The following is a 20,593-nucleotide window of genomic DNA, read 5'->3' as shown; positions in this document are numbered from 1 at the left end:
TGTCGCCGCTCTGTGATAGGGAGGCATGCACTCGTATGATAGGCGCTCGTAGCGCCCAGTTGGCAGCGCAGCGTGGCCAGATCCCGCGGTCTATTTACAAAGTTATATACATGAGCTAGACTTCCTGTTGTTGCACGGCCCCGCTCAAGACGCCCGTCCACACCCCGGTGCCCGAAAATCGAGGACTCTCGTAGAGCCTCGTAGCATTCGCATATGAACGTCCGTATAGATATACACGCCTCCTGTTCGCCGATGGACACGAACCGTTCATACCACGGTGCCCGCCTTCTTTCCCCCCTCCTCCTCCGCGGCGTCGCCGCAGATCTCCCCGCTCTCGTCGCTCTCCCTGTCCCCCGCCGCCTGCGCCTTGAACGGCCCAGAAACAGGATGCACGGCGTCCCGCCGCCCCGCCCCGCCGCCGCGGCTGAGCACGGTATCGGTGCTCGTGTCGACCGCACTCGCGGGCGTGGGGGCGGCGGCGAACTGCATGCCGGTGTGCGTGTGCGTGTGCGCGTGCGTGTGCGTGTGGCGCTGGCGCGACGCGCCGGGGGAGTCCCACGTCGTGCGCTGGAGACTGACGAGGACGATGACGAGCGTGGGGTATATACCCTGCGTGGGAAGACGGGTGAGCGGTATGGTGCGGTGCGGGCGGTTTGGTGTGGTGCGGTGCGGGCGGTTTGGTGCGGTGCGGTGCGGGCGGTTTGGTGCGGTGCAGTAAGGTAAGATATGGTATGGTATGGTAAGGTAAGGTGCTCACCACGATCTGGTTGCAGGCGGACGTGACGGTGAGGTCGGCGTCGTATGCCGCGCCGCGCGCGATCGCGATCGGGAAGAAGTTGTATATCTGGGATATCTGCCCTGGCGCGTGAGTGGCGCCGTCGGCGGGCTATCTAACTGCGAGGCGGGGCGGGGCAGGGCGGGGCTCACCCAGACGGCGAGGTAGATCGCGCCCGACTCGACGAGGAGCACGAGGACCTTCTGCACCCTCGTCTTCCCCGTCGACGCGCCGAGCATCTCCTTCAAATACCGCCTATGCATCCTACCCGCGATCCAAACTGGCGTCAGCACTGGCCGGCCGCTGAGAACCGCGAGACGTGGCATACCACGCTCTCCACGCGATGAGCACCGTGGCCGCCGCGTTCGTCGCCATCGACGCGCAGAGGCTCGCCAGGTAGAGGTCGTTGCACCCCGGCGGGTTCGCGTCCGGGTGCGGGAAGCCGTTGCGCGCGGTGCAGCCGACGTAGGCCACGGACGTCCCTGTGCCGCGTCGGTCGGTGGTCGGCGGTCGGTCGCGCGTCTGCGGTAGATGGGACGGTGTGCTTACCTAGAGAGCCCGCTAGGAGCACGAGCGGCGCGATCAGCGCTTTGCGGTTGCTGTCCTTCCACAGCGCCCACGCTCTCCAGACAACGACGCCGTCCCCGAGCGCGAACTATCCACCGCCGCCGCCGCCCCGAGCCGTCACACAAGTCAGCACAGACACAGCACGCAGCATCCCCCGCACGTCGCGCACCTCAAACGGGAATATGCCGTTCTCGACCCAGAAGAAGGGGATCAACGAGTCGTCGGTCATGTCCGCCTTGTCCTGGAGCGAGTACCCGAGATGCGCGATGGTCGTGCCGCGGATGGTCAGTATGAGGTTCACGATGTCCATCGACAGCAGCGTGGAGGACATCGCGAACATGAGGAGCGTCACGGCGAGCAGCGCGACCGTGTGCGCGTTCTTCGGTCCCCGCCAGCTGAAATAGAAAGAAGCCGCCATGTCAGTGATCCGTGAGCTCAGACGAGGGACACGCGAGGCCACAGACAGATAGAGGGTCGAAAAGCATATTAGCACGAGGTATGCGCCTGTAAATCAACCGATGGTAAGGCCCAGCCGCGGCGTGTTAGATCGTCGTGGGCTGGCAGCATACCGTATAAAAGGCTCTCAAAGACGAGGGAGACAGCGCCCGCGACGAAGTCCTCGCCGAGGTACTGCAGCAGAAGAGCATCCGCATCTATATCGGTCGAAGACATCGTCCGCCGTTCAAGATTCCAGATGGAAGCAGAGCAGAGTATGAGACGGGACACTCAGAGGGGAGAGAGCGCGGGGGTCCGGAAGCTGTTTTGACGTTCTAAAACATAACCATGCGGCTATGTATACCCTCCACCATTTCAGATCACAGTTTGCTGGATAAAAAGCAGCGCAGAGAAAACAGATAGCCCCGCGCAGACTCTATGTCGTGCCCGATGGAGTTTCGAGATCAATCAGCGCGCGAAGCGACGCCCAGCGTCCCCGAAGGCCAGTGCTACCAGACCCGTTTGGGAGCCTACAGGAGCGCCTTCATGAGTGGATCACCATCGGCGCGCAGCAGCCACCCCCTTTAGTACGCAGTGGACGAGAATGTCAACATCAGAACACAGCAACCGGCCCCTTCAATACGCAGCGAATAAGCGTATCAAGCTATCAACATCAGAACCATCAGGAACACAGCAATCTCCCTGCGCCATCATGCATTCCAGATAGTGGCGCCAGGACAATAGTTGGCTCGAGCCTGAGGCGGAGCGGACGTCGAGGGCACAGCCGTGCGATGGCTATATTTACCATGAACTGGACATACCTGATAGGCATCGAACAAGGCATCATGCATCATGCATCATGATGTGTGTGTGCGTGCAATCGCGTGAAGTTCGTCTCCAACAAAACGCAACTCGAAAATATGCAGGAAGCTTACTTACGTGGAGTGGATAACATAGATTCGACAAATGCATAGTCAAGCAAGAGCGTGCGTAACAAATAGTCAAGCACTGACACGACGCCTGTAGACGCACGAAAAGATCGTCGACGCGTCGATCACTGCCAAGGTATATTTTCACGGTTCTTGCGGTAGGCTATCGCGTGCCAGATCCTAGAACATGCATAGGCAGTCCTATTCATAGACGTCAACGCTCTGCCTCGATCAAAGAAGGATATGTACTTAATCTCGCATCAAGCAAATCAAGCACGCAAGGAAACCAAGTCCGTCGTGTCTGTCGAAAGTCCAATACGAAGCGATAGTAGCAAGTAAGATAATAGTAGTAGTAAAGGGTTTCCGATATCGTGACGGGGTAACTCGATCGTCTGGTATCAAAAAGTGCTCGGCTCGTCATCGTCGGGACACTCCATCTCGAACCACCGCCTAGTTACAACCCTCAACAATTCCGGACTGCGAATTCCAATAACGTCACCCGAGCATCACATGACCGTCGTAAAACGTCCCAAAACCGTCTCCACCGCGAGTTTATGCGAGTGCGACGACGGAGAAGGCAACACCAACGATGCCGGCCACGAGGGAGACACCCATCGAGGACGCGCCGCTGGAAGCACCAGTGACGGTTGCCGACGAAGCAGATCCCGAGCGGCTGGCAGTGCCAGAGGCAGAGGAACCCTTGCTAGCAGATGCGGACGAGCCGGACTTGCCGCTCGCGGTCGCGGTCGCAGTGGCGGCACTGGACGCAGCCGAAGCAGTGACGGCAGCGAGGTCAGTGTAGAGATCCGCCGACTGGAACGTCCGGCAGTTGGAGGAAGCAGGAATGGAGGCGGTGTAGGGCATGGTGGTGATAGCACCAAGAGACTCGGGGGGTTGAGTGTAGGTCATGGTGACACCGTTCTCAACGTACTGCCCGGGGAACATCATGTTGTCGCTGTCGCAAACCTCGAAGGTGCCGTTCTGAGCGTTGTTGGGCGCATTGTATGAGCAACCGATACGGTCGTAGATGTGCTGGCAGTAAGAGGCAGCGTTGGCTCCAGCGGGATCACAGGCCTTGATACAGAAAGCGTTGCCACCCATGAAGCTGAGAGAGACCCGGTAAACAAGATATCCCCGGCGATCATAACGCGACGTACTTTGTCCACTCAATGACCTGCGTGTACGTGTTGTTGTCATTGTTGGTCTCGAACACGTTAGAATACAAGAGGCCTCCGAGAGGATTGCCACGCTGTCACACGTCCCATCAACGCGTGTTATTCGGACTCAAAAATAAAATAGACGTACGAGATCCTGACCGTGGGGGTCGAGCTCACCTCCGTAATCGCCATCCTGGATGTTGATCTTGGTCTGGTCGATGAAACCAGCGATCAGGATGTAGTCGGGGGTCTTGAGGTACTGAACACCCTGGAGGGTTCCGGCAGGCATTAAACGCGTGCCGTGACCCTTCTTCGTGCACCATGCAACTTCCTCGCCCTCAGTGTCGGCGATCGTGGAGTTGGGGCTCGCGGGAGACCACAGGCAGAAGTCTGACGGTACGAATCATAAGCGCCGAGTCGAGGACGGCGACCGAATGACTCACCATCGAGATGGTTGACAAAGGACGTCTGGCACAAGGAGCTGGCACCCTCGGTGGTGGAGTTGCACAGGTTGTAGCCAAACTGGGTACCACGGCCAAAGCTGTCCGTGTCCGACTTGTAGGGCTGCGAAGGGTGTCAAACGACGAGGAAAAATACGGCGAGTTGAGAAGGTGCGTACGATCTGCGTGGGGTAAGAGAAGTGCTTGTTCGCGAGGGGCGTGTCAGGGAACTGCTGTTCGGTTGCGGACTGGGCAACGACGTAGGTCGAGGAGGCGACGGCCAAAAGAGCGGAAAGAGCGTAGTGGACCATGGCGGTCAAAGAGACGATGTATCGAAAGCGGAAAGGGTAGTGGGAGAGAAGAACGCGTGCGTCGTGGAAGGCGCGGGCTGAATGATGAGCGAGGAGGGAGGATGGGAGAAAAGGGCGTTGGCGACAGCGTCTACCCTAAATAGTCCGTCGCTACTCCCCCTCGGCACTCCCCGGCCTGCGCGCCACCGTTCTATTTTTGTCGACGTCACACCACGCCCCCTGCCGTGACAGTGCACGGACCACCCCCGCCCCTCTCACGTGCCTGCCCCGCCACGCGTTGTTTGTTGAACGCGTCTGTTCCAACTCCGACGCGTCTAGCATGTATAAGTAACTCCCCTTCCGCCGTCGGTCCCCCTTTTATCCTGCCACGTCCTCCTCTCCCTACTATCCCGTCTCGTGTACTCTATCGCAATGGCAAAGACCGCCTCCGGTTCGCATCGTCCCGCAGCATTTTATTGGCCCGTTCTCATTTTTTGCGCTCCTATTGCAGAAACGACCACCAAAGCGGCAACGCGCCGTTCCAACGCCAAAAGCACTCGCTCGTCGGAGCGTAAGCGTTCACGGTGCTCCTCTGCGTGCGTGCGTCACCGCTCATATTTATGAACAGCCGGCACCAAGCCCAAGCGGGCTCCGTCTGCATACAACTTGTTCGTGCAAGCCAACATGAAGCCTTGGTTGGAGGCGAACCAGGGCAAGTCCGTCAAGGAGGCGATGGCGCAGGTGCGTTGTTCTGTCCCTACAACCGCGGCCATTTTTCCGACCGGTCCATTAGATCGGGAGCATGTGGAAAGACGCGCCCGAAAACCCCAACAGAGGCAAGGAGCCCAAGCCAAGAAAGCCAAAGGCGACCAAAGCCCCGAAGAAGAAAAAGGTAGTGGAAGAGGAGGAGGAGCAGGAGGAGCGAGAGGAGGAGGCCGAAGGCCCACAAGTAGAGCCGAGCAGCGACGACTGAGCTGTCTGTGCATTCGCTCTCTCCGTGATGTGTGTATGCTCATCTAGCTTGAATCCGTGCTCAGGCTTGTTCTCATCTTGGATCGTCGGCGGACTGTGTGTCTGTGCTGCCCCCTCTATGTATGCGTTTTTATTCCGGTGTCGACGTTCCCTCGCGGGGTTAAATGTATGTATAGTACTACTGTGCCTCTATTCGGTTTAATGTGGCATATCGTTGCCATTTCTTGTCCGTCGTGGATAGCGCCCTCCACATTGTGTTGCAAGTAGACGAAAATACTTGTTGGGACCAACACCTCGGCTCGGCTTGACTCCTTTCGATGGCACCCGTGTGAGATGGACGCCGAACGAATTGCGGATGGCCTCCGTGCAGGCGAGCTTGATCCCCGGAGCGCATCGAGACCTCGAGAGAATTCCGATGAACATGCGATGAACAGTGATATCCTCAACGTCTTCGGCTGAACGCAGAGGGGTGCACGGGCTGGGACACCCGGGTACTGCTTCACGGTCTGCGACACGAGGTCAATCGCCGCGGCGCGTCGCTGCAGGTCGCTGTGCTGCAGACCGTCTCAAGCTTGACGTCTCCCAGGGGACGTCGAGCGGACACACGCAGAACGTTCAAGCGTGCAGTAATTACTGTAGATACCCGTCCACCATGGAGTGAGATGGGCCCTGGCAGTGTCCCGCCGTGGCTGTGTGTGCAGCACACGCACGGCGCCGACCCGGCTCCGGCGCAGCGCCCCTTATAGCGCTCACGCAGTCCCTCGAGGCTCGCGCCCCGCAATGACCTCCTCCCTCGTCTACGACCCGCACGGCCGCCTCGCAGAACACTACGTCCAGGATGCCTTCCACAGCTACCTCAAGTCCTCGCTCACCCAGGCCAAAGCCGAGCGTCTGCTCGACGTCGAGATGCTCAGCAGTGCCGAGGGTGATCTCATGATCACAGGCGAGTGTGTCCCCGCGTCCGTGCCGTGCCCTGGGGCCGTCCGCTGATGCTGGTGCCGGTGCTCGACAGGGCCCGCGCTGTGTCTGTACTTCGCCGCGCTGCGCTGCACGACGCGCCCGCCCTCCGTCCCTCTCCCGCGCATCAACAAGTCCGCGCCCCAGCTCGACCTCTCCGAGGCCAACTGCCCGCGCCCCTTCCTCTCCTTCCTCCACATCTGGTCCTCCGCCGTGCCCGACATCCAGGCCCTCACCCCAGAGCACCAGCACGACCTCGCCCGCATCGTCTGCAACCTCGAGCCCCTCTCCACCCTCCTCCACCCCGCCCTCAACCGCATCGCCGCCGACCTCCGCGCCGTCGCCATCGAGATCAGCCAGCGCCGCTCCTTCCAGGACCGCTACGCGACAGACCTCCAGGCCGCGATCGACACCGGCTCCGGCGGCCTGTCGCTCAAGGCGTCCTTCGTGCCCCCGCCCGTGTACTCGCCCTCGCCCACGTCCTCGACGTTCAGCATCCCCCAGTCCCCCAAGGAACCCATCTCCCCCCGCTCCTCCACGCACCCGCCCACGCCCGCACGCACGCCCTCCCTCTCCCCCGCCTCCGCCCCCGCCCCCGCCCCCGCCATCGAGCTCATCCGCGAAACCCTCTACGCAGCCCTCGCCGACGTCCTCGAACGCACCCCCTCCCTCCACGCCCTCCTCCCCACCGACCCCCCCCGCGCCTACTTCGGCAGCGTCGCCCTCGCCGTCCTCGCAGTCGCCACGACCCGCCTCACCCCCTCCGGCGCCGTCCGCGGCGTCCTCGGCCGCACCCTCGCGCCCGCCGCGTGCCCCGCCGAGCTCCGCCCGTTCATGCGCGAGCTCGCGGCTATCGGCGCGCAGGCGACGGAGGCGGAGGAGGCGGATACGGAGGAGGCGCTGAGGCGCGCGGCGCGCGGGGAGGAAGTGCCGCCGCCGCGGCTTGAGCGCGTGCGCGCGATGCTGGAGCGCGGCGTCGGGGCGTGCGAGGGCCGCCGCCATGGCGAGGGGGAGGGGGAAGGGGGCGCGGGCACGGGCGGGAGCGCGAGCGGGAGGCGCAGCGTCGAGGGGCGCGCGGTCGCGTTTGCGAACCGCGTCAACGGCCTCGCGCTTGGCCTGACGCGGCTGCGCGCGTTCAGGGAGCGGCAGGACGAGGTGTTCGCGGTGCTCGCGGGCGTCGGGGCGTCGTGATGCGCGCGATGCGCGCGACGCGAGGAGAAAATCGTACACGACGAATGTGCACACGCTGCTGTCGCTTGCTGTATCCCTATCCATACGCATAGCATACCCCCCCTGTCTCGATTAATTGTACTCTAGCCCCGCCCGTGCTTTATAAATCCAATGACCGTGCGCCGTAAATCTACAATGAACACACCCACGCACCACGCGCCGCGCCGCGCGCCGCGCCTCACACCTCCAACCACCGCTTCATCCCCTGCCACACCGCAAAGCTGACCGCATTCATCGGCACGATCTTCAAGTACCCGACGCCGAGCCCGACATAGAACCCGCGCCACCCGCCGCGCGCCCACACCGCGCGCGCGGTCTCGCCCCAGCGCAGCCACCGCTCCGGGCGCGTCAGGCCGCCGACCTGCATGCGGCGGCGCACGACCTCGAACGGGTACGACGCCGTCTGCGCGATCCCGCCCGCGAGCGCGCCGATCCCGAGGTCCGCGAGCGGCGTGCCCCGCGGCGAGCCCGTGGAATCGCCGCCGCCGCCGCCGCCGCCGCCGCTGCTGGCGGCGGGGCGCGCGGGGAGGAGCTGCGCGCGGAGGAAGCCCCAGGTGAGGAAGGCGGTGCCGGCGTACGGGACCATGCCGGCGATGCTGACGGTGAACCCGCGGTAGAACTTGAGCAGCGGGAAGCGGTGGAAGGCCGCGCTCGTGCCCGCGCCCGCGCGCGCACCCGGCGCGGGGTTGCCCTCGCGGTAGATCTGGCGCGCGGCGCCGAGGAACGACGGGCGTGGCGGTGGGCGCGCGGGGGGGTGTGGATGCGGATGCGGATGTGGGTGTGGGTGTGGGGGCACGAGGGCGGAGGTGAGAGAGGAGGCGGAGGCGGAGGCGGCGGCGGGTGCGGCGCGCGTTTGGAAGGCCATGCGGACGCGGATGAGCTCGAGGGGGTAGGTGAAGAAGACGGAGATGGTGCCTTGGTAGCGCGCGGCTCAGCTCAGCGGGGGTCAGCAGCACACGAGCGCGGGCGCGCGACGCACCCGATATGGCGCCGGCGGCGAAGCGGCGCGCGTTTGTCTCGTGCGCGGGGGTGGGCATCAGGGCCTGTGTGCGCGGGCGGGCTCAGTCTCAGTCGGGTGGGGGGCGGGGCGGGGCGGGGTGAGGTGGTGGACGGACGGACGGACGGACCTCGTGCACTTGGTCGTAGGCGACGAATTTGACGGCGGCGTAGGGGAAGACGCGGAGGAGGGTCGCGGAGTGGCCCTGGAGGAGCCCGCGCACGCCCGTGTCGGCGTAGATCTGCGCGCCGGCGCGGAAGGCGCCGCTCCAGGAGCCTTAGGGACGCGCGTGAGCGGCCCTGCGAGGCGCAAAGATGGGGCGAGGGGCGGGAGATGGGATGGGATGTGGCGGGGACGCACCTGCGTATTTCTGAAAGTCGGGGTTGGAGGCCTGGAAGAGGATCTTGACTCTGTCGAGCGGGGCGACGACCGTCTTGGCCTGCGTCGCACGTCACACGGGCACACACACAAAGAGAGAGAGAGAGACGCACGACGCAGCCCGCGACGCCGCCCGCGATGCCCGAGCGAACGAAGTGGGCGAGGTCTCTCCTCGCAGCAGGGGCAGCGGGCTGTTTCGCGGCGGCATTGGGAGTCATTCGAGCGGGATGGGGGACGCGGGGACGCGGGCGGTCATGTGGGCGCAGAGCATCCCTCGGACCCCGCCCGCTTCTTCCGGTTTCCCGCGTGCGCCGTCGCATTCACGTGCTCCCCCGCGTCGGCGCGTCTTCCTTGCTCTCACTCACGCGTGCACTCGCTCACACCATGGCATCCAAACCAAAACCAGACGTCAAGCCCCTCAAGGGCCAAGAAGGTACGCATACACCCAGCCACGCGCACGCGCACGCACGTCGCACGCATCTCACGCCCCGCCCCGCCCCAGCGGAAGACCGCGTGCTCGAATACATCAAACGAGTAAGCCGCGCGCGAGCCCCGGACACACGACCGTCCAACCACTCATTCTCCCCGCCCGCACAGATGAACCGCCCCTTCGGCGCCGTCGACGTCTCCGCCAACCTCAAAGGCGCAGTCCCCAAGACCGCAACGCAGAAGATCCTGCTCGCGCTCGCGGACAAGGGCGCCGTGAAGCAGAAAGCCTACGGTCAGCGAATCGCACACGCGCGAGCTGGTTGCTGACCGCCCGCGCCCGCGCCCGCGTGCTGACAGGCAAAACGACGTTCTTCGTCGCGAACCAAGACAGCGTCGACGCCGTCCCGAGCTCCAAACTCGCCGCGCTAGAGGCCGACTGCGGCGCGCTCGAGGACGCCAACAAGGCGCTCGCCGCGCAACTCAAGACCCTGTCCGCCGGTGCGTGCGTGCGTGCGTGCGTGCGTGCGTGCATGCGTGCATGCGCGCGCGCATATATCCACGTTCGAGCGGTAGTTAGCATACAGTCGCTGACGCGCCCCGTCGGGAACGGCACCAGGGCTCGCGAAGATCCGCAGCGCGCCCACCGACGACGAGCTGTCGACCCAGCTCGCCGACGCCGAGGCAAAGGCACGCACGCACGCACGCACGCGCGCGCACGCATCCCGCCGTTGAGCGCGCCGGCTGACATTCCCCGCAGGTCGCGAGCCTGCGCGCGCGCCTGGCGCCGCTGCGCGCTGGCACGCCGCTCGTCTCCGCCGACGAGCTCGCGCGGCTCGACGCGGACTGGGTTAGGTGGCGGAGCGAGTGGGCGGCGCGGAAAAGGGTGTTCGCCACGTACGTGCCGCGTCCGCATGCGGGTCGCGCTCGCCGGCTGACGTTCGGGCTCTCGCTAGGTTCTGGGCGCTGGTCTCGGACGCGCTGACTCCGCAAGACGCGAGGGAGCTCGCTGAGGATCTGGGGATCGAGTACGACACCGCCGAGCACGACGCCGTGGAGCGGGGCGCGCTGTGTTCTGTGCCGCTCTCGGGGAGGGGCAGGTGAAGCGCGCGGTGGACAGTGCTTGGACGAATTGCATGGTTACCTATCGCGTTGCGATAGCGTAGCACTGAGTGAAAGCCGACGATCGTGCATGTACAGTGTCCATTCCAATAAGATACTACAAGCCGATAAATACCTGCAGAAATGTGAACCGATGCGCGACCGAGGGATGCGGGGGCAACTCACCGCCTGCGCATAGGTGCGCTCAGGCGCTCCACCAGCTGATGATGCGGCCGACGAACCAGGCGCCGAGGAGGAAGCCGAGGAGGTAGGCGGCGACGCTGAGGGCGGTGGCGGCGCGCGGGGACACGGCGTGGGACATGCGGCTGGCGGAGGCGGAGAGACTGGAGCCGAAGGACGTGAACGTGTCCCGCTGCGGCGACGGTGGGGAGGCGTGAGGAGGCGTGAGGAAACGTACAGGGAAGCGGGGTGGCACGGCAACGCACGGTGTCGTCGAGGAAGAGGTTCTGGCGCTCGACGTCGTCGTGGATGTCGGTGGTGACCTGCTATGGGCGATCAGTGCCGCGCGGGGCGGAGCCACATCGCGTGGAGCGGGCACGACGCACCGCACGCAGAGTCCTGATCTTGGAGTGGAGGTCGTCGAGGCGCTGGTCGTTCTGCGCCTCGAGGGTGTCTTCCTGCTGGGCACGGGAGGTGGACATGGTGGCGACGGCTGGGGGAGTGTGGGAACGGGATTGAGAGTCCGCTCGTTGACTGCTTGAACACACGCCCCCACGACCGCGCTGACCCGCCATCGACGCCGCCCCGCCCGCGCGCAGCCCCTGGACACCGGCGACACGCTATCCACCGCCCGCACTCGCCCGTGCACGCGCCGCCCGCCCCGGCCCATGAGCCCCTCGCAGCCCGCACCGAAACGCAAGGCCCCCGACGACCCCAACCCGCTGACGCTGGCCGCCAAAAGACTCAAGAAAGACGTCAGTCCACCGCTCCCGCCGCCTCCTCCCGCCCATGCTGACTCCGCCGCTCCGATCCGCACAGGCCGTCGCGTCCAACAAGCGGAAACGTGCGCGTTTGTCCCCTCGCTCGCTCGCTCCCATCGCTGACCCCCGCCCCCGCGCCCGCACAGTGCTCAACGGCGAAGAGCAGCCAGGCGGCCTCGTCATCGTCCGCGCCGCACCCCCCGCGCGCCCTCCCCCGTCCTCCCAGCCCCCCATCCCCGCATCCTCCACCACGCCCCCCTCCGACCCCGCACCCGCACCCGCACCCGCACCCGCACCCGCACCCGCACCAGCCCCTGCCACCTCCCACGCGCATCCCCCCGCCGCCCCCTCCAACCCCCCCTCGAAGAAATTCAAGGCCGCCGCCGCACAAGGGACGCACACACGCCGCGATGCCCCCCCGCGCGACGCCGACTTGCGCATCGTGCAGTCAGAGACCACCGATCTCCAGCGCCAGTCCCGCGCGCCCACCCCCGCCGCCGCCGCCGCCGCTCCCATGAAATTCGGCCCCCCCGCGAAACCCAACGCGCGCGCGCCCCGCAACGCAGTCGACACGACCGTGCCCCTCGAGCCCCGCGAGACGCCCCAGATCGAAAAGAACCGCGCGATGCGCCAGGGCCCGCCCCCGCCACCGCCACCGCAGCCCCCGTCGCAGCAGCCCGACCCGGCGACCCCGGGCCAACGGCGGAAGAGCTCGCTGAGCATGCGGGGCAAGCGCGCGAGCAGCACCTTCGGCAGCGCAGGCGTCATCAGTGAGCACTTTCCGCGCTGGTTTCCCGAGCGCGGCGTGGCTGACGAGGGAGGTCCGGGTGCGCGCGGTGCTGGCGGTGCCGTCGGTGGTTCGGTAGCGGTCCCGCACTCGTCGGTCGGCGATGCGAGCTTGTACAAGCATATCGACTGCGATCTGCCCGAGTCGGAGCGCGCGCGACAGCTGCTCATCTGGTGCGCCTCGCGCGCGACGCAGAGAGGCGCCGCGTTGGCCGGCGCCGCGTCGTCCTCGAAACACCAGACGAACGGCTCGGGCAAGGATCCACCCCCGCCGCCGCCGCCGCCGCCGCCGCCACCGCCGCCACTTCCGGCGGGCGGCCAGGCGCTGCTCAGGCGCGTGATGGAGGACGCGGTGAAGATGGTCGCGGAGAGGCGCGTCGACACGAACGTGTTCAGCCACGCGAGCCCGAGCGCCGCGGGCGCGCCGCCCGTCGAGAACGAGCAGAACGCGAAAAATAGGACGCGCATGGTCACGTTCACGGCGGAGCTTGCACGGTGCGTGTGCCACCCACTGTCGCGCGCTCGTCGACGGTGCTCAGATCGATCTTTCTCCTGTGCGCGGGCGGGTTCAGACTGGAGCACGAGGAGGAGGCGTGGGCCGAGACGACGCAGTTCTACAACGCGTACCACGCCACCGGGCTCGCCGAGCTCGAGAAGCGCGCGCAGTCGCGGCGCGCCAAGGGAAAGCAGCGCGCCACGCACGACTGGGAGGAGTGGGCGCCCGCCGAGTCCGACCTGCCCGCCGGCTTCCGCGGCAGCGCCGGGCTCGACCTCGCGCGCACCATCTTGTCCGAGGACGCCAAGGCTCCGAGCCCGGCGCTCCTCGACGCGGCGCGCCTGCCGTACAAGGCACGTCCGCACGCCCCCCCGTCTCCCCGCGCACCTGCTGACCCGCCCGCCTCCGCTTTCCAGATCGACCAACTGCGCTCCCTCGTCGACTCGTCCGCGCGCATGACGCGCGTCGCAGAAACAGAGCTCGACCGCCACTTTGCCCTCCTCAGCCTCGCCCTCCACGCCCGCTCGCACGCCGCCCCCGCCCCCGCCCCGCGCGGCGCCCCCGCCCTCTCCTCGTACCTCCCGTCCAGCCTCTCTCGCGCGCGCGCGGCGGGCGCAGCCGCCGCCCCGACGGACCCGCAGGACCTCCTCCGCGCGCTCTCGCGCATCGACGCGCTGCGCCCGCTGGGCAAGGTCGGCGACGCCGCGCGCCGCGCCGTGCGCGAGGTGCGGCGCGCGCACAGCGCGGCGGAGGGCGGCGTGGTGCAGGAGCGCCGGCTGACGGGCGTGCCGCCGCCGACGCCACGGAAGCCGCCTGGGACGCCGCGGCGCGCGACGACGCCGGGGAAGGGCCGGTGAGCCCGCGCGTGTCTCTCTCTCTCTGTGTGTAGTCCGCGTCGTCGTGTGGGGGAGCGCCAGTCAGTGATACCCCCCGTCCGTCCGTCCGTCCGTCCGTCTCTTCCTGGGTCTTGATTTCGTCTGGGGTTATCTCCCGCCGTGTAACAGTGGTGCTTCGTATTACTAGTATCGACACAGTTTTTGTTTGCTATACGATATCTCGGGTGTGAATCGCGACTGCGTGCGTGCGCTCGTGTCGTGTTCTGGGTGGATCTCTTAGTGGGCTCAGGAATAGGCCTTCAACGCGTGGTAGTTTGATTTTCTTTTCTCTCCGCGATTTTAGACGAGGACTCGGAAAGGCAGACGCATACCGGTTACAACAGTCAGGACGTACGGATACAACGCCTGCGTAATGACACCCACACCGCATACTCACCCGAGGCCCACGACCACGCCCCTCACAGCTTCGCCAAGCGGTGCCTGACGTCCACCTCTCTCCACTACCACGCGGCGCAAAAAAAAAGTCAGCGCCCCCAAAAACAGCAGCCCAAGCGCGCGACGCGGGCTCACCCACGGCATCCACGAAGCCACGCTCTGCGACAGCGTCTCGCCGAACCGCGGCGCGCGGCGCTCCTTGAACGCGCGCGCGCCCTCCGCGGCGTCGCGCCCGACCGCGAGCTCGCGCAGCGCGCGCGAGTCGAGGAGGTGCTGCGCCTCGATGCTGCGCGCGCCGCGCCACAGGAGGGCCTTGGTGCACGCGACGGCGGGCTGCGAGGTGTTGGCGGCGAGCTCCTGCGCGAACGCGAGCGCGGCGGGGAGCACGTGCGCGCGCGCGGGGAGCACGGCGTGGTACAGCCCCGCGAGGTGCGGCGATTTGGGCGTGGAGGTTCCGCCGGTGAGGAGGAGCGCGGTCGCGTGTGCGTGTCCGACGAGATGCGGGAGGAGGTACGTCGAGGTGGCTGGGCGGGTACGGCGGCAGGCCGGCGGGCGGGCGGGCGGTGAGCCGCGGGCGTGTGGGGGTGAGTGCGGGCGGGAGGGGGGACGAGGACGGACCTTCGGGGGTGATGCCTCTGCGGACGAAGGGGAGCGCGAGCTTCGCGTCTTCCCATGCGAAGCGAAAGTCGAAGGGGAGCTGGAGGCCTGTGACACCGACGCCGACGGCGTGCCCGTTCACGGCGGCGATGGTGATCTTCCTGCAGCGGAAGATGGCCATGGCGACGATGCCCCCGCTGTCTCTGTGGGCTTGAATAGAGCCCGGCTGCCTCAGTACGCGCTGCGTGGTGCTTCTTATGCGATTCGGACGGACCGTGTGGGCCCTCTTTCAGGCTCTCCTCCGTGAACAGGCCGCCCCAGCCTGACGAGATGTCCGCCTGATGATATTCAATGATGTGGTGAACTACGCTCTGGTCGAGCTGGCCCGGTGCTTACGCCTGAGCAGTATGCCGGCGCCGTGGGATCTGCTGTCAGGATGACCACGCGGACGCGGTCATCGCGGTCGAAGAGGTCGAAGACCTTGACCAGCTCGTCTGGCAGAGTTCCTCCGAAGGTGTTTCTCCTGAGGGTGAACGAGCAGCCGCGCAGGATGCCGCTTCGTGAGGCTGCGTCGCACGGCGATGCAAAGGCACGGCGACGCACTCCTGAGGACGGTTGATGGTCACGATTGCCACGGGGCCATCAAAGGTGACCAAGATGCTCTTGAGGCCCAGCGAAGCGTAGCCAGCGAACGACATGGGGAGCTGTAGGTAGTTGGGGACGGTGTGGTCGTGGACCGGGCGCGGTGGTGCAGGCTGAGTGTGCCACGGGCGCTGAGCTGCCTCGTGTTGCTGAGCGGCAATCCTATGGGAAATGCCGGGCACGATGTGGGTCCAGTGTTTACATACGCGAGCCAGCTTACGGTATGCATGTACTGTGCAGGCGCCCAGTGTGTTCGTCGGAGATCCAGATGCTCAGGCGGTGTGGAGAGGACCAGCGATTTCTGGAACTGCAAACGGCTCGCTACGTTCGCTATAACATGGCTGAAGCCAGCCGTCGCGACCGCGGGGCAATCTTGATACAGCGGACCAATGAGCACCCACACCTTGAACGAGCGCTGCGCCTCGATCCTCGCGCATGGAGATCGCCTTGTTCCGCTAGTAAACTAACGACACACGAATGGAACCCACCAGCCGTCCTGGGTCGCAGCGCGGGGATCGCCCAGTCTAGATTTGCGCTGAGCGCTTCCGAACGATATGCCTGAAAAGCTCAGCGCGGCCCGAGTGCTCAGCGGCGTGATAGGGACAAGGGCTGCGCCGTCGCGCAGATTGCGACTCGTTGCAGCCGCGTGCATCGACGCGACGTGGCATGTTTTTAGACATGCATCGTGGGCTGTTGGGGCAGAAGAGATGCACTGGAGTGTCGGCCTTGTAAGTATCACAATTCAAATTGGCAACGGAGGCTATAATCTATGACAGACCTTGTGTCGTTGGCATCATATCGAGGCCTCGTGCCGTATATCTTTCATACTCATGTGTAATTAATCCAGCACGGAGCGATGGCATGGAGGTTACGCAACAGTTGCCTCTAAAATTCAAGGAAAACAACGAGAGGAAATGAGCCATCTCGGACCCCAACGCTGAAAATACGAGGACGATCAGTCAACTTGGAACGAGAGGCACCCAAAGGGTATAATTCTATGGTATTGATCTACGATATTACAACGAGAGTTCCAGCTCTCGTCAAGAGAATGATACAGGATGTTGGCTACACCGAGGGAGCGCAGTACGTCTCGAGGGCCTACAGCAGTCACACGAACGGACACACCTTCCTATCACAACGCATTTGGAAACACAATCGTTCCCGACCGCAGGCTCATCCGCACAACCATCTGGTTCCACTCTACATCTCTCCTTCGATGATCAGCCACCGCCTTGATCTGCTGTTCGTCCGGATATCCAGCATGCAGCACAAACACGCAGTCCGACATGCCGTCAAGCTGGACGATGCGTAGCCTGTTCTCGCCCGCTCGTATCGACGCGGTGATGTCAAGTGGGGTGTCAGGAGTCTGTGACGACGCGGTACCGGACGATTAATTAGGATCAGCAGCACGGTAGATCATACGTACCAGGTCTGTTGGCCACCAAGTAAACTCGTCCGGCTCATCAGGGTGGAGCTGGATCATGAGCGGGCGCTGCTCGGGCCACCTCGTCTGCATCGTCCACATATCGTGCGCGACGGCTGCCGCCGACGCGGGCGCAGTAACCAGCCGCTGGTTTAAAGCGTTCACCTCGCTGAGCGGGAGGCACAGCAGATGCACCGCAACGTGCTCTTCCGTAGCGCTGAAGAACGTGAAACGCGAGTTCGCACACGAGGCGGTATCATTGTGATCACAGTAAAACAGATCAGGAAGCTGTCAGCTGTGTTTGGACACACAGGAGCAAGGCATGGGCGCCTTACTTGAATTGCTCCCGGCGCACCTGCCACTGCTGTGTGGCCGCTGCCGTATCGGGATCGACATTGAATGTGCTCTCCAAACTGTCCGCCGATGGCTTTCCAACCAGGACAGACCAAAGCCCGGGAACCGTAGATCGCGGAGGGAGGGGGAGAGGTGGCGGCGGCGGAGATGGCGGGAGAGTGTATACAGGTACACCCATAGTCGGAAGTGGGGATGCACCTGAGTCCTGCGCAGGAGACTGCATAGTTATATACTGAGCGTGAGCGTCTGGCAAGGCTGCGCTAGCGTTGTCGGAGTTGTTTGACTGGTATCTATATTCAGTCTGCGTTACTGTAGGCATCACTGATTCCACTGGGGATTGTTCCGGCTTCATGAACGTCTTCCATGGAATGCCAACGCCGCGATCAGTATCAGATCCCGCCTGGTTGATGTTATCATTTGGGTCCTCTGTGTGTGGACTGCTATGGACGCTTGTATTTGATACGGTAGGGAGATCCGTCGTGCATGGAGAGGAGGGAGGTGACCGCGCAGTTGAAGGAACGACTGCGGAGCTGCGATGAGCAGTCTGGTTCGACTGATCCATCTGTGCGTTTTCCACACCTGCCCGTGCGCGCTGCGGATGCGGATCGCTGGATGGCTTCGCGTCAGGCTCGGAAGAGAGGGTCGTGAGGAATGTGTCCACGGCTGCTACTTGTGCCTTGGCGCGCATCGCCTTTGGCGCCTTGGGGGTTGACGCTCGACGCCTGAACGTACTAGGATTCGGGATCAGATTCCGAGCGATAGGTTCTATGGCAATCATCTCGCCGTCCCCGATCCCAACAGCGCTCGGGGGATCGACTGAATGGCGCGACCGCTTCCGCGCCTCCTCCGGCGCCGCGCTCTGATCAACGCCCTGCGCGCGTTTGGCCAGCGACGTGTATTCCCGCCGCTGATACTGCTCCCTCCACCGCCGTGCGCGCTCGCGATTGCGCTCGGCGAGCTGTTTCACGGCCTCCATCGCCTGCTGCAGAAAGTCGCAACAAAGATCGTCAGTGAGCAGCCCCGCCACCCTCTCCTTCACGTCTTCTGCGGCCACGTGATGTCCTTGTGCTCGCCTCTCTGAGTCTGCGGCCGTGACGCTCATGGTCAGCAGAGCCCCGAGCTGGTCCCTGCAGGCGTCCATCAGCGATACCTGCCCGGCCTGCGCGCTGCGCAAGTAGCCTACATCCAGCGATGGAAGGCGGGACGGGGCCTGCCCCTCCCCGGGTGGGAGATCTGGATGCCCTCGCCCCAACCACAGCGGCACGCTTTTCTCCTCGGCCTCTTCGACCTCCCCAGGCTCGAGATTGGACGGCCGCGCCGATCGGCCGTCACCCTCCCACATTAACTGAGAACAGAGACGCATTGACAGGTCGGGACCACGGAACTGGCAGCACGGACACGTACCGGCTGTGCGCTCATCTCTGCATCTGTCACTGTGGACCTGGAAAGACCCGGAATGTCCTCCATGACTACGTCTGTGGATGGTGCGGCGTCGGGATGAGGGGCGGGGACAGGGTCTGTGACAGACACGCTGTGAGGTGCGCCCTCCGCCTCGCGCTGTGCTGCACGCTCGGCCTCGCAGCGCCTCCATTTCTCGCGATGGCGAAGCGGGGCATCCCCTTTTTGGCCCTCTTGCATCGGATCGTCGCGTGCTTCGTCCCCCTTCATGACACTTGCTGACGATCCGGTGTCCATGTCGCTCGTGTCGGGTGACGCGGGCCGCTGCTCTGAGGGCGCTGACGCGTCTGGGGTTCCGTCGCCTGTCGAACCCCTTTGATATGCGTTTTTGGTTCTCCTGCGATCATGGTTGGGGGTCGAGAGAGGTCAGAGGCAAGCGTCGAGGGTTGCGATCACGAGTCACGTCAGATGCGTACGTCTTCGAAGACAGGAGCTCGTTTCCAGAAAACTTTCTTGGTCCGTGTATGCGGGTAACAACAAAATGCAGCTGAGATATCAGCTATGAACGGACCCGAGGATGGCAGGAATATCTGTCTGGGGAACATCGAGCTTTCAATTTGCCACGAGCGCATTTGATTTAGTTGAGTGAGCCTCGGACCGTGGGAACGTTCGGCGAAAGGGGATGGTGGTGGCCAATGGGAGCCTCTTCTCAGGATGGCCACCAAAGTCAAATGTGCATTCTGTGTAGCTCATGGGTAGCACAGACACTCCAAGCGATGCACGTGTAGTCAAAACCGAAATCGCACCCCGGCCGATCTTTGTCCATCAAAAACGATGGGAGGTCTCAGACCACGTTCGATGCGTCCGACGTCAAAGCCCCTACACATACGACTACTATACGGGTAATACACGGTCCACACTTGAATTAAATGAAGCACCAGACATTCGTCCATGATCTATGGGTTGCAACGCGCGATCCTGTCCAACATCGTAAAAGGTCGTAGAATCCGTCGTCGTTCCATCTAAGAGTCGGGATTGGTTGGCTCCTTGACCAAAAACCCGACAAGACACGCATCGAGCATGAAGTCGGCGTTGACCCACGCGTGCGTCGACGCTATCGAAAATGCCACGGAGGGCTCGGTCAAATTCCGATTATAACAGAGGGATGGAAATAGAGGAGCGGAGAGAGACGCACCGAAGAGCTTCGTGCCGTCCCGCCCCGCGACGCGCATGAGCTCCTGCTCGCCGCCAGGGTGGAATGCGAGGTACGGCGTAATATTGTACACCTTGCCGTTGAAAGCGGACCACGCGTCGTCCCGCTTTCTGTGCTGCTTCAGCACCGACGGCGGTATGCGCATGATCTGCTCTGCGCCGCCCTATAATCATATCACACCCAATTAGCCGGTTCCCCTCAGTTTCGCGGCACGTTCTCGGGATAGATGGGGGTAGGGTGAAGAAGTGAAGAGATGGGGGAGGGAGAGGCACGCACCCGCAGATCCGCACCCGACTGCTTGAGCATCGCCCAGTCGAGCGGGCTATGGCCCGGCGTGAGCGCGACCTTCTCGCGCTTCTTCGCGGGGAGCGTCGGGATCCTGGTCGTCGTGGGCGGTGGCATCAGCGAGGAGCCTGCCGCGGGCACTGGCACGCCGAGGCCACCGCTCGCACCACCCGGAACCGCCAGTCGAGGAGGGGGTGGGGGCATAGAACCCGGGCCGGTGGTGAAGAGGCGGGGGACGGCTAGGGTTGGGGGTGTGGGCGAGGGGGGTTGGATGCGCTGGGCGCTGGAGAGGGCTGGGAAGGCGGGTGGGGTGTCGGATTCGGTGTCGGTGTCGTCGTTCTCCTCTTCGTCGTGGCTAAGGTACGGGCGAGACGCGGTGGGAGTGGCAGGATTGGACGGGGGCGGATCAGTGTCGTCGGATTGCGCCTGGGCGAGCGGCAGGGAAGATGATGGAGAAAGCCATGAACGGAGGTACGAGGCCATCTTGCGATGTTGGTGAATAGAGCGGGGGTCCGCCTATACTGCAAGATAAT

At 64.1% G+C, this 20,593-nt stretch overlaps 12 protein-coding genes across 12 annotated transcripts; 4 read left to right on the top strand and 8 right to left on the bottom strand.

Annotated features, from left to right (window-relative positions):
• Positions 1-166: 166 nt before the first annotated feature.
• Positions 167-2,014, bottom strand: HETIRDRAFT_458772 (uncharacterized protein; the record flags this gene model as incomplete). Its single annotated transcript, XM_009547421.1, has 7 exons — positions 167-609; positions 758-853; positions 928-1,039; positions 1,104-1,257; positions 1,325-1,430; positions 1,512-1,846; positions 1,912-2,014. 7 exons carry the CDS (start codon positions 2,012-2,014, stop codon positions 268-270), a joined length of 1,248 nt encoding a protein of 415 aa, XP_009545716.1. The 3' UTR covers positions 167-267.
• Positions 2,015-3,258: 1,244 nt separating this feature from the next.
• HETIRDRAFT_316292 (uncharacterized protein) lies at positions 3,259-4,614 on the bottom strand (the record flags this gene model as incomplete). The annotated part of the gene is made up of 5 exons (XM_009547420.1): positions 3,259-3,811; positions 3,864-3,955; positions 4,012-4,253; positions 4,307-4,427; positions 4,483-4,614. The coding sequence occupies 5 exons, from the start codon at positions 4,612-4,614 to the stop codon at positions 3,259-3,261; spliced, it is 1,140 nt and encodes a 379-aa protein (XP_009545715.1).
• Positions 4,615-4,988: 374 nt separating this feature from the next.
• HETIRDRAFT_439796 (uncharacterized protein) lies at positions 4,989-5,794 on the top strand. Its single transcript, XM_009547419.1, has 5 exons — positions 4,989-5,044; positions 5,105-5,164; positions 5,222-5,334; positions 5,387-5,569; positions 5,631-5,794. The coding sequence occupies exons 1-4, from the start codon at positions 5,026-5,028 to the stop codon at positions 5,564-5,566; spliced, it is 372 nt and encodes a 123-aa protein (XP_009545714.1). The 5' UTR covers positions 4,989-5,025; the 3' UTR covers positions 5,567-5,569; positions 5,631-5,794.
• A 523-nt stretch (positions 5,795-6,317) lies between these two features.
• Positions 6,318-7,878, top strand: HETIRDRAFT_433935 (uncharacterized protein). Its single transcript, XM_009547418.1, has 2 exons — positions 6,318-6,508; positions 6,578-7,878. The coding sequence occupies exons 1-2, from the start codon at positions 6,346-6,348 to the stop codon at positions 7,711-7,713; spliced, it is 1,299 nt and encodes a 432-aa protein (XP_009545713.1). The 5' UTR covers positions 6,318-6,345; the 3' UTR covers positions 7,714-7,878.
• A 52-nt stretch (positions 7,879-7,930) lies between these two features.
• HETIRDRAFT_240171 (mitochondrial carrier protein) lies at positions 7,931-9,315 on the bottom strand (the record flags this gene model as incomplete). Its single annotated transcript, XM_009547417.2, has 5 exons — positions 7,931-8,667; positions 8,732-8,795; positions 8,880-9,025; positions 9,110-9,188; positions 9,241-9,315. Coding segments are annotated over 5 exons (1,101 nt in total), but the record flags the coding sequence as incomplete, so codon positions are not given.
• A 217-nt stretch (positions 9,316-9,532) lies between these two features.
• On the top strand, positions 9,533-10,627 carry HETIRDRAFT_383528 (uncharacterized protein; the record flags this gene model as incomplete). Its single annotated transcript, XM_009547416.1, has 6 exons — positions 9,533-9,661; positions 9,725-9,848; positions 9,914-10,054; positions 10,173-10,212; positions 10,322-10,450; positions 10,510-10,627. Coding segments are annotated over exons 2-6 (552 nt in total), but the record flags the coding sequence as incomplete, so codon positions are not given.
• Positions 10,628-10,859: 232 nt separating this feature from the next.
• HETIRDRAFT_451038 (uncharacterized protein) lies at positions 10,860-11,316 on the bottom strand (the record flags this gene model as incomplete). The annotated part of the gene is made up of 3 exons (XM_009547415.1): positions 10,860-11,027; positions 11,101-11,157; positions 11,221-11,316. The coding sequence occupies 3 exons, from the start codon at positions 11,314-11,316 to the stop codon at positions 10,860-10,862; spliced, it is 321 nt and encodes a 106-aa protein (XP_009545710.1).
• A 236-nt stretch (positions 11,317-11,552) lies between these two features.
• Positions 11,553-13,734, top strand: HETIRDRAFT_433933 (uncharacterized protein; the record flags this gene model as incomplete). Its single annotated transcript, XM_009547414.1, has 4 exons — positions 11,553-11,589; positions 11,654-11,678; positions 11,742-12,876; positions 12,954-13,734. The coding sequence occupies exons 3-4, from the start codon at positions 12,110-12,112 to the stop codon at positions 13,732-13,734; spliced, it is 1,548 nt and encodes a 515-aa protein (XP_009545709.1). The 5' UTR covers positions 11,553-11,589; positions 11,654-11,678; positions 11,742-12,109.
• A 322-nt stretch (positions 13,735-14,056) lies between these two features.
• On the bottom strand, positions 14,057-15,443 carry HETIRDRAFT_433932 (uncharacterized protein; the record flags this gene model as incomplete). The annotated part of the gene is made up of 6 exons (XM_009547413.1): positions 14,057-14,213; positions 14,284-14,672; positions 14,767-14,955; positions 15,020-15,083; positions 15,142-15,268; positions 15,349-15,443. The coding sequence occupies 6 exons, from the start codon at positions 15,441-15,443 to the stop codon at positions 14,172-14,174; spliced, it is 906 nt and encodes a 301-aa protein (XP_009545708.1). The 3' UTR covers positions 14,057-14,171.
• A 910-nt stretch (positions 15,444-16,353) lies between these two features.
• Positions 16,354-17,299, bottom strand: HETIRDRAFT_149248 (uncharacterized protein). Its single transcript, XM_009547412.1, has 3 exons — positions 17,146-17,299; positions 16,814-17,027; positions 16,354-16,753 (listed from the first exon to the last, which is right to left on the bottom strand). Exons 2-3 carry the CDS (start codon positions 16,910-16,912, stop codon positions 16,520-16,522), a joined length of 333 nt encoding a protein of 110 aa, XP_009545707.1. The 5' UTR covers positions 16,913-17,027; positions 17,146-17,299; the 3' UTR covers positions 16,354-16,519.
• Positions 17,166-19,159, bottom strand: HETIRDRAFT_458764 (uncharacterized protein; the record flags this gene model as incomplete). The annotated part of the gene is made up of 3 exons (XM_009547411.1): positions 19,039-19,159; positions 18,569-18,959; positions 17,166-18,509 (listed from the first exon to the last, which is right to left on the bottom strand). Coding segments are annotated over exons 2-3 (1,635 nt in total), but the record flags the coding sequence as incomplete, so codon positions are not given.
• Positions 19,160-19,584: 425 nt separating this feature from the next.
• On the bottom strand, positions 19,585-20,264 carry HETIRDRAFT_58143 (uncharacterized protein; the record flags this gene model as incomplete). Its single annotated transcript, XM_009546392.1, has 3 exons — positions 19,585-19,676; positions 19,758-19,938; positions 20,052-20,264. 3 exons carry the CDS (start codon positions 20,262-20,264, stop codon positions 19,585-19,587), a joined length of 486 nt encoding a protein of 161 aa, XP_009544687.1.
• Between the last annotated feature and the right edge of the window lie 329 nt (positions 20,265-20,593).

The sequence above is a fragment of the Heterobasidion irregulare genome, assembly GCF_000320585.1.
Source record: "Heterobasidion irregulare TC 32-1 unplaced genomic scaffold scaffold_04, whole genome shotgun sequence".
In the NCBI taxonomy this organism is placed as follows: Eukaryota; Fungi; Basidiomycota; class Agaricomycetes; order Russulales; family Bondarzewiaceae; genus Heterobasidion; species Heterobasidion irregulare.
The sequence above is the reverse complement of the archived record's forward strand: the minus strand, read 5'-3'. Positions and strand labels throughout refer to the sequence as shown.

Coding starts and splice junctions, on each gene's coding strand:
- HETIRDRAFT_149248 (XM_009547412.1), bottom strand. CDS start 16,912: ATGTGGACGATGCAGACGAGGTGGCCCGAGCAGCGCCCGCTCATGATC. Junction 16,754..16,813: donor CTTGGTGGCCAACAGACCTG/GTACGTATGATC, acceptor GCGTCGTCACAG/ACTCCTGACACCCCACTTGA.
- HETIRDRAFT_433935 (XM_009547418.1), top strand. CDS start 6,346: ATGACCTCCTCCCTCGTCTACGACCCGCACGGCCGCCTCGCAGAACAC. Junction 6,509..6,577: donor GGGTGATCTCATGATCACAG/GCGAGTGTGTCC, acceptor GGTGCTCGACAG/GGCCCGCGCTGTGTCTGTAC.
- HETIRDRAFT_439796 (XM_009547419.1), top strand. Junction 5,165..5,221: donor AAGCACTCGCTCGTCGGAGC/GTAAGCGTTCAC, acceptor ATTTATGAACAG/CCGGCACCAAGCCCAAGCGG. Junction 5,335..5,386: donor TCAAGGAGGCGATGGCGCAG/GTGCGTTGTTCT, acceptor CCGGTCCATTAG/ATCGGGAGCATGTGGAAAGA.